This window comes from Plasmodium gaboni, chromosome 9, assembly GCF_001602025.1.
Source record: "Plasmodium gaboni strain SY75 chromosome 9, whole genome shotgun sequence".
NCBI lineage: Eukaryota > Apicomplexa > Aconoidasida > Haemosporida > Plasmodiidae > Plasmodium > Plasmodium gaboni.
In genome coordinates this window covers 383124-394568 of record NC_031489.1, presented here as the reverse complement: position 1 = coordinate 394568, position 11445 = coordinate 383124, and the positions used below count along the sequence as shown (strand labels likewise).

The 11445-nt window shown below is 17.9% G+C and overlaps 2 protein-coding genes across 2 annotated transcripts; both read left to right on the top strand.

Annotated features, from left to right (window-relative positions):
- Window positions 1-1298: 1298 nt before the first annotated feature.
- On the top strand, window positions 1299-6344 carry PGSY75_0910500 (putative DNA repair protein REV1; the record flags this gene model as incomplete). Its single annotated transcript, XM_018785521.1, has 1 exon — window positions 1299-6344. One exon carries the CDS (start codon window positions 1299-1301, stop codon window positions 6342-6344), a length of 5046 nt encoding a protein of 1681 aa, XP_018641862.1.
- Window positions 6345-7359: 1015 nt separating this feature from the next.
- On the top strand, window positions 7360-10908 carry PGSY75_0910400 (putative selenide water dikinase; the record flags this gene model as incomplete). Its single annotated transcript, XM_018785520.1, has 1 exon — window positions 7360-10908. One exon carries the CDS (start codon window positions 7360-7362, stop codon window positions 10906-10908), a length of 3549 nt encoding a protein of 1182 aa, XP_018641861.1.
- Between the last annotated feature and the right edge of the window lie 537 nt (window positions 10909-11445).

Here is an 11445-nt window from a genome sequence, read left to right as displayed (position 1 = left end):
AAAAAAAATTAAAAAAAAAAAAAAAAAAAAAAAAAAAAAAAAAAAAAAAAAAATTTTATAAACTAAAAAAATTTTTATTAAATTTTTTTAAAAATTTTTTTTTTTTTTTTTTTTTTCTATAATTATATATAAAACCAAAAAAAAAAAAAAAAGAAAAGAAATTAATTATAATAAATGAATATATATAATATTTATTTTGTATTATATATTTTCCCCCTAAAAAAAAGAATTTTATTATTAATAATATTATGTATATATATATAATATGTTTTTTTTTTTTTTTAATTTTTTTTTTTTTATATATGAAATTTTACATATATATATAACGTGTAATTTAATTTAGTTTTTATTTTTATTTTTTCCCAACCTCCAAGAATCATTTGGTGATATTTTTTGAAACAATATATTTTTTTATATAATATTATTTTTTTCGTAATGATTATTTTCGCGCAGTTTTGTGAAAATATAATTTTTTTTTATTTTTAATTTATATAAACATATACATATATATAATATATACATTATTTTATATATATATATATATATATAATATATCTTTTGTATATGTTCATATTTGTATAAAACAGAAAAAACAAAAAAAAAATTATTATATATATTTCTTGAAAACTATTTTTAAGATTTTTTATATATATTAACTTAAAATATATTTTTGAACTAATCTTTTTTTTGATTTATTTATATATAATAAAAATGATATATCTTACATAATATTTAATTATTCCTTTAGATTTTATTTTTTTATTATATTTTTTTTATATTTTAGAATATGATATTTATTTTATTAAATAATATTTAATATAAACAATTTGTATTGTTTTTGAATTTTTAGAATGATTGTCTTAAAAAGAAAAAGAAAATATATAATAATATATGCAACATATGATATATAAATTCATATTTGAATTATATATTATATATATATATATATATATATATATATATATATTTTCTTGTTGTACATTTTTAATGATAATAAGTAGAATCTTATATTTGATGAAATATATTTTTTTTTTTTTTATATGTTATATTTACATAATAATTATCTAGACTTGTATTAACTTTTATTTTATTATATATTTTATTTTTTTTTTTTTTATGTTGTTTTTTGGTAATATTATTATAACAAACAATAATTATAAATAAGAATAGTTTAGACATAATAATTAAGAAATATATATGTCTAACTTGTAATTATTTAAGTTATATGTTTATGATATAATTTGTTTTTTTGTTTTTGTTTTTATTTTGTTTATGACAATGTTTTTGTTTTTTTTAAAATGGATATAGAATATGGAGGAGCTAGAGATTTTGAAAAATATATTTGTAACAAGGAAGAGAAGATTCCTCTATCTTATAATAAAAAATATATTGCCGAAATAGAAGAGAGTCAGGAGAAATGTAAGAATGATTCATTATTATTTATGAATTGTAATTTTTATATTGATGATTTTGTAAGTTTTTTCTCTATATGTAATACATTAGACAATACTAATACCCAAACGAAATGTATATATGAGAATGAAAAAAATTCAGTGCAACATTCAAATGAATTAAACAATAATATGAATAACAATAGTATTAATAAAACAACGTTAGGTAAGTTAAATATGGAAAATAAGATGGAAAATAATTATACTTTTATTAATGAAAATAATAATTATTATAATAATTATAATAATTATAATATAAATAAAATACATAACAATTCTGCTTTTGAATATCAAGATATGGATAGAACACCCATGAAAAATCACATAGATAATAATAATAATAATTATGATGATGTTAATACTTATTTGTATGATAATTATCTAGAAAGCCAATTTAATCAAACGATAAGAAATCGATACAATTATACTCCCAATGATCAAATAAGTACTTGCGCAAAAAGTTTTAATACATGTATAAAAACTTATGAAGAACAATCTTCTTCAAGTTCTAAAAAGAATGTATATAATTCTTATATTAACAAAAAAGAGAATCTTGAAATATTAATAGTTCAAAATGGTGGTGTAATACATAATACTTTGACCAACAAAGTAACCCACATTATTAGTAATAATATGGCATTAGGTTCTAAGAAATATATGGATTATAAAAAAGCCATAAAAAAATCTAAAGTCTTCATAGTTATAGATAAATATATTTTTGATTGTGTAAACATGAAATGTCGTTTACCTGAACAATCATATTTGCCTTCCATGTTACGTTACAACTGTCATCAAATAACCGAATATTTTTCCTTAAAAAAAAAAGATAAGGAAAAGAACAACAAAATGCAAAAAAAAAAAAATTATGATCAAATATTTTTGAACGAACATAATAAAGAAGGGGAACAAAATAATGTAAACATTTTAGATGTCTCAAAATGTGATAAACAATTAAATGATTATTATATGGAGAAAAATATAAATACATGTGATAATAAGACAAAAGTTAATAATAATTTAAATACAACTGATATGTATGGAACAAAAGATGACAATAATTTATTAGTACAAAAAGGTATGTGGAACGATGACAATTTGAATTATATAAAGGAACAAAAGCTTACTGAAGAAAATAATAATAAAGAAAAAAAAGAAAACATTACTAATAATAATAATAATAATAATAATAATAATAATATGAATAAACACCTAGAAATATTAAATATGAATATGGATTATGAAAATGTAAAAAAATTTATAATATGCAATTCGAATGAATATTTCAAAAGGTTACAAGAATATTATTTGGAAAAAGAGTTAAAAGAAAATATATATATTAACGTTTCATCAAATTTATATTTAAATAAAAATACATTTGAGGATTTTTCTAGAAAATACAGAATATTAAATTATTTAAGTGATGAAGAAATTAAATGGTTAAAATGTCAAAGTGAATTAAATATAAATATAAAAAACCTTTGGGAAAATGATATAATTCATTTTTTCTTTGACTTAGTTTTAAGAAAAAAAGAACAATTCAACAATAATACTATTGCTAATAATAATAATAATAATAATAATAATATAGGTGATAATAATAATAGTAATATTGATAATAATAATAATAATAATACACAATCATGTATAGATACAAATAAATCAAACAGTTATATATCTGAAAAATTAATAGACAGTATTAGCGCTTATCTATACAATTCTCGATTATACATTTTGGGTAACTGGAATTATATATCTAAAGAATTATTTAATTTTGATGATATAAAAGAATATGATGAGAAGGGTTCCAAAAAATTCGTTTACTTATATATCGATTTTGACAATTACTTTTTAAATGCAAGTATAAGTAATAAAATGTGTATGTATGAGAAAAAGAAGTTGATGAAAAATGAAATATTTTGTGTATGTCATAGTTTAAAAAAGGAAGATAGTTATGGTATTATTAGTTCAACAAATTATTGGGGAAAAAAAAATAAAATACTTAAAGGTATGGTTAAAGGGGAAGCTACAAAAATGCATAAGAATATAAATTTTGTAAAATATGATTTTAGTAATATATTAAAATGTAGTTATTTATTTTTATTAGTATTAATAAATTATTCAAAAAATGTTCGTGTATTATCAGTAGATGAATCAATACTTCAACTTTTTTATGAAAAAGAACAAGACATTTTTATAATATCTAAAAAAATTTCTAATGATATATATAGACTAACCAATTTAAGTGTGTCCATAGGAATTTCTCATGATTTAAGTACATCAAGAAAAGCTTTAAAGTTTTGTAAAAAGCGTTTTATGTTTTTTGATTTTTATCATCATTTTAATATTTTTATAAAGAAGTATATTAGTTTAAAAAATAAGGAGACTAACATGAATGCAGAAGGTTCCAATGATAATATTATGAAAAGTAATAATATATCAAATGGTAATATTAATAATACAAATAATATATCAAATGATAATATTAATAATACAAACACAAATAATACTAATAATACGGGTGATTATGCACTCAAATGGATGAGTGACAATTTACTTAAGGATTTATTTAAGGAATATCTTTCCTTTGAAGAAAAAAGGAAAAGTAAATTAAATTATAATGTAAATAATAAAGATATATATAATATTAATACAGATAATATATATTTTATGAATCTTATAAAAGGAAAGAGAGAAGAAGAAGTTGAATATATTTATAATAAATTCCTTGAAATGAATAAAGAAAATATTGAAGATATTGTAAATACATATTTTGAAGAAGTAACTCATCCAATAAGTAAATATTTTTTTTTTTATAAACCAAATGGATATTATTTTAATATTTTAAAAAATATAAATTATTTGAATGGATATTTTATTTCATTTAATATGTATTATCTTCCACATATTGAAAATAATAATAATAATAGTAATAATAATAATAATAATAGTAATAATAGTAATAATAGTAATAATAGTAATAATAATAATAATAATAGTAATAATAATAATAATTGGTTAAATAACAAAATGGATAGAAATATAAATAAAAAAGAATTAGAAAACAACGATGAAAAGAAAAGTATTAATATTAGTGTCAATTATGGTGTGAGATTTAATAAAATAAATGACTTTTATTATCTCATATATTTCATGACCAAACAGTTGTATTTACGTTTAAAAATAAAGAATTTGAAAGCTAAACTTTTAAATGTAAACTTTTTTATGAAAGCTGAAAATGAAAATGTAAATCCTATGAAATATCTTGGTAGAGGAAGAGTTATTAGAATAAGTAGTAAAATTAAATTAAATCAACATACCAATTGTTTTTTTGTATTTTTTTTTAAAGTTATACATATATTTGATTTCTTAGCAAATAATTTAAGTGATTTAAGAGGCGTCCAAATTATTTGTTCAGATACTATTAATGAAAACAAAACGTATGTTAATAAAAAAAGTATTTTATATTATTTCTACGTAAGTGAAGAAAAAAATATTAAAAACAAGAAAAAATGTACATATGTGTCAAGTTGGAAAGATGACAATTTTTTAGAAATACCACAAAAAGGAAATGACAATGATCAGGTTGAAGAAAAAAATGTAAGAGATCTACACAAAATAAATGAAAATAAAATAGACCTGCATAAAATAATGTTATCACCACAACAGAAAAATAAAATAAAAAAAAAAGAAATAAATGGAAATGTATCAAAAAATAATATAAATGGTTCAAGTATATTAAGTTATATAAAAGATAAAAATAAAGGCACTAACATATTAAGAACTCAAATTAATTGGACACATAATAATAATAAAAAAGAAATTTATAAAACTGTAAGAAAAGGAACAAGTACAAGAAGAAAAATAAAAAACAAAATAAATACACATATATGTTATGATAAAAATGCAAAGAATAATAAATCATATGAGTATGGATATAAACAAAATATTCTAAATTATTTTGTAAATAATAATCATAATAGTAATAATATAAGTCAGAATCAAATAAATAAGAAGGAAAATAATTATCAAAATAATCAAAATAATCAAAATAATCAAAATGTTTCTTTATCTTCTTCATCAAAAACTATAAATAAAGATTTAAAAAGAAAATGTAACATTCTAACAAATAAAGCTAATTTTTTAAATATTAGAAAAAAGATAAAAATTTCGAAGAATCATAAAATATCCGACTTTTTTCCAAGTATATTAAAAAAAAATATATATATAAGAAATAATAAAAATATATATGATGATGAAATAAAAACATATTCTAATGGAAATATTATAATGCATACTAATATATTCGACAGTATTATTAATAAGAAAATAAAAAAAGAAAATGATGAAGAAAAAGAAGAAAATGAATTATATGATGATAATAACTGTGATAAAAATTATAACATGAAAAAAGAAAAATACACATGTTGTTATGTCTGTTATAAAGAAATAATACAATGTCTATTAAATAAGGAAAATTTATTTCAAGAAAATCATAATTGTACTGATTTATGTACAAATGATATATTTTGTTTTACATATATTAGTAATAACTTATTTTTATTCAATCAAAAAAATGAAAAATTAAATTTATATTTATATATAAAAAAAATTATCAATTCATATAGATCATATTTTAATAACAAATTCAATGAACATGATTGTCTTTGTGATAATATTTTAAAAAAAAATGAAGAAAATATATATTACTTAAATAAGTTTATAGTAAACGTTATAGATGATATATGTGAAATATTGCATAAAAAAAGATATATTGATGTTTTACAAAATTTTCTAAAGAATTTTAAGTATGTTTGGTCTTTAAATAATCAACTATTTCCGGACATCTTTCAACGAATATTAATCAAATACAATATAAATCATATGACAACCTAAATATATATATATATATATATATAATATTATCCAATTAAAAATAATTCCTTTTTTTTCTTTTTTTTTTTTTTTTTTTTTTTTTTTGTTTATTAAAAGGTTTATATATATATATAAGCCTATTTGATTTATTTTTGTATTCTTTCATTTTTTAATAATAAAATAAAAACCAACTTTGATTATTTTATTCACATATATATATATATATATATATATATATATATATAATATACTTTAATTTATATAGTATAATTTTAATCTATTCCGTATTATTAATATGTAGTCATTTATTATTAAAATAAATAATATATTTAATTATATATTATTTTAAAAGTCTATTGAACTATTTATATAATATACTTCTAATGTATATAATTATCACACATAAAAAATAATATATAAATATATATATATATATAATATATATATATTCTTTTTTTTTAAACGATACTCCTCCGAATAAATCACTTAAAAAGAAATGCTTAAAAAATATATATTTTTTAAAAAAATTACATGATTTTTTTTTTTTTTTTTCTTAACATATTACATATGTATAAATTATATGTATAATATTCTTTTTTTTCCTCACCCCCCCTTTTCTTCTATATATTAATTTAAATTTTTTTTTTTTTTTTTTTTTTATGAATACATTAAAATAGTGGTTAATTTTGTTATAATTAATATTATATAATTTTTTTTATTCTTATTAAAAATGTTATATATATATATATATTTAGTTATCATTTAATTGTAATAATTGTAAATATATATATTTAAATATACGTATGAAATAAAATATAAATGATTAATTTATATTTTTAATTTTTCATACCTGTCATATTGGTAAATAAATAAACAAATAAATATATATATATATATATATATATATTTATATATTATATTTTTGTTGATACTTTTATTAGTGTATCATAGAAGAAGCATATCATATTTACTATCCTATTTATGTTATTAGTATAATAAATACATGACCTATTTCAATAATATTTAAAGAATAACAATGCGGATATGTAAAAGAATCGACCCTGTGATTGATATAGTTATTATAGGATTTGGTAAGAGTAGCAAATGTTTTGTTGATATATTTTTATTGAATAATGAATTAAAAGGTGTCAATATAACAATAATATGTAAGAATACATTTGTATTTTTAGATACATATGTGCAATGTATTGAATTATGTAAGGATACATATATTGATATATATAAATATTGTAAAGAGAGGAATATTCTTTTTATTAATGAAGAAGTTGAAAGTATCGATTCTGATATGAAAATTATAAAATTTAGTTCTGATAGAAATCATTTATGTTATGATTATTTATTATGTGATTTTGATTATAAGAGTTCCTATTTATTGAATAATAATGATTTAAGTCATATGAATATATATACATATAAGAATAAGAATTTATTTTTTTATTATACACATATAATATATTTATCCTTAATAAAATCACAAAATAATAAAATAACAGATAAAAAGGAATATATGAAATGGAAAACCTTTTTTTTAAAAAATATACCCCTGGAAAAATTTTTTAATTTTTGTTCATATAATGATAAATATGTGGAAAATATTATAGACATATATAATTTTTTTCATATTTTATTAAATAATAATATGCCATATTATGATTTTAAAGTAGTACAAGAAAAAGTCAAAATATTAAATGTTTTGAAGAATAAAAATCCTTTAATTAAAGAAATCGTAAAGAATGAAAATTATAATTATCATATATCTACCAATGATAAAGATGAAACCAAGGAAATAAATAATAATAGTGATAATATATTCCACTTATTAATATTATGTGATGAAAAGGATTATAAATTTGGAAAAAATTTATACTATGAAATTTTTGAAAATTTACATAAAATATCTGTATCTGTTAAGGTAATATATGTACATATAATAAAAGAAGAAAAATATAAACTAAAGGATAATATAAACGATAAAACAACAACAACAACAACAAATAATAATAATAATAATAATAATATTTATAATAATGTGACGTGTTCAAGTTTTTGTTCCAATTTCGTTAAGGTGCGTGAAATAAAACAAGTAAAAAAAACAGAAGATAAACTTTTTATAGAATATATAGATATGAATGATAAATTAAGTACCATATTTTTTGATGAATGTATAAATATAACTAATTTAAAATATCCATCATATATTTATAAATCTGGTTATGATATTGATAATAATAAAAATATTAATAATTTCTGTCAATATTATAAAGATGAATCATTATATTTTCTAAATCAAATAACAAATTGTGATACTTATACAGTATGCCAAAATGTGTATATTAATATTTATAATAATATACATAAAAAAGAATATATTAGCATTGATAATATAAAAGAACATATCTCTATATATAATTCGAAACAAAAACATATAACTATTAAACATTTTTCAATTTATAATATATATGAATTGTTAATAAATTCTTATAATAAATTTATTCAAATAATTAAATTAAATTTAATTTATATATATAAACATCCTCTTACACAAAATAAAGTGAAACCCTTTTTAATCAATAAAAAATATCTTATAGATAATTATTTAAATGAGAAAAAAAAAAATATAAATACAATAAATAAAAAGAAAAAATCTTCTTCTATTGATTTGTTCATAAATTTAATTATGTATATATATAACCAATTTATATATTATATAGGCCATTTTGAAAATATAATTTTCCATACCAAACAAGTAGAACATATTATTAATATAAATGAAAATAGTAAAACAAAAATTAAATGTAATGTAAAAAATGTTGGAAACACTAATCAGAACGCTGAATTATTACCTCCATATATGTATGATGAATATAAAAAAGAGTACGAAAACAGATTGATAATTAAAAAGAAAAGTTCTTATAAACTAATTCAAAATAATAATAGTATCGAATTATATGAAGATAATAATAAAAATGATAATGTAAACGGAACAGATAATCCATTTATTATTGTAGAATATAATAGTTTAGAAAAAGAACCCATAATTGATACAACAAATAACAAAAAAGTACAATCTTATATAAAAGAAAGTATAGACAAAATAATTAATAGAAATACATGTGGAGGATGTGGTTCAAAAGTTCCATCTAACGTATTATCTAATTCTTTAAAATCATTAGATATTTTTAATTCTCCTAATGTTTATTTAGGAGTTGAAGGAAGTGATGATTGTTGTATATTTGTTCATAGTAAATCAAAAACGACTGAAGAAAGTCCTGCTCTTGTTCAGACTATCGATTTTTTTAAATCATTTATTGATGATGAATATATACTAGGATCAATAATAGCTATTCATTCATTATCTGATATATATAGTATGGGTGGGACAGGAATATGTGCATTATGTGTTCTTATTGTGAAGGATAATATTGAAAGAAAATTACAGCAGAGGTTAGAAAATGTTCTAACTGGATGTTGTCAAAAATTAAAGGAAGAGAAATGTGTGTTAAGTGGAGGACATACTTGTGCAGGTAATGAAAACTATGTGGGTTTGGCTGTTACAGGAAAGATAAAAAAAAGAAAAGATAAAAAAAACCAGCAGCAAAATGGTAAAAAAAATATAATGAATTTTAGAAAAATTAAAAATAAGCCACAAACAGAACAATTAATTAATGAGGATAATATAAATAATATTGGATCTAAAGAAGATGAAAATAAAATAAATAAAGAAACTAATTCATATATTGAAAAACACCAAATGTTAAAGGAAAATTATCTTTTCTTACCTAAAGGTAATGGGAATCTAAAAAATGGAGATGTCATTATTACAACAAAAATGTTTGGTTTCGGATTTATTATGGCAGCACATATTATCAAAAAAGCAAAAGCTAGATGGATATATAGTTGCCTTGATGAAATGTTAATATCTAATAGAAAAAGTGGTTTATATTTTCTTCAAAATAATGTTAAGGCATGTACAGATGTTACAGGGTTTGGTATATTAGGACATTTGAATGAAATGTTAAAATGTTCAAGAAAAGAAATTTATTTACATCATAACAAAACAAATTATAAACATAATGATATTTTAGATGAAACTACAAAAGAAGGTTATAGTAAAAAACAAGATGAACAATTAAAACAAAAGAAAAATGTAAATATATGTGATCAAAATAATAACAAACTTAATATGTTGGGTGCAAAAATTAAACTTAATAATATTATTATAGCAGAAGGGGTACAAGAATGTATTGAAAATAATATATATTCATCTATGTATAAAAAAAATCATTATTTATGTAATAATATAATAAATCTAGATGAAGCACAATTATATAGTAAATATGGAATTCTTTTTGACCCTCAAACAAGTGGAGGATTAATGGCTATAGTTGAAAAGGAAAAGGCTAATCAAATATTGTATGATTTGAAAAATATGGGATATCCTAATTCTTCTATAATCGGGGAAATAATAAATGTTCAATATGAAAAATTTAATAATATATCTATACAAGATATATCATTATCTGATTATTTGGATACAACAGATTCTATATATGTAGAATTGTAAACAAGTATTCTTGTTAATAAAAAAAAATATAAAATGATAATAATAATAATAATAATAAATAAAGATCATACAAATGTTTATATATTTTATTTTATTTCTTGAATTGTTATTTGAGTTTTCAATTAAATATAACAGATACGTGCATACATCTTATGGTGTATCTATTTTATATGAATAAATTTTTTTTTCTTTTTTCTTTCTCTTTATATACATGTAAAATGAATTACATCTTATTATATTGTGAAGAATATAAAATGCTTGAAAAAATATATATATGAACCCAAAAAAAAAAAAAAAAAAAAAAAAAAATATATATATACATATATATATATTATATATATATATATTATTTAACACCAAAAAAAAAATATAAAAAAAAAAATACATATAATATATATATATATTTATGATAAATAATTTTTAGGTGAAACTACTTATATTTATAAAAACAATGAATTAATTAGATAAATTAATTAAATAAGTCAAAATAAATTAGTAAAATCAAATAACCAGACAAATATGTAATATATATATATA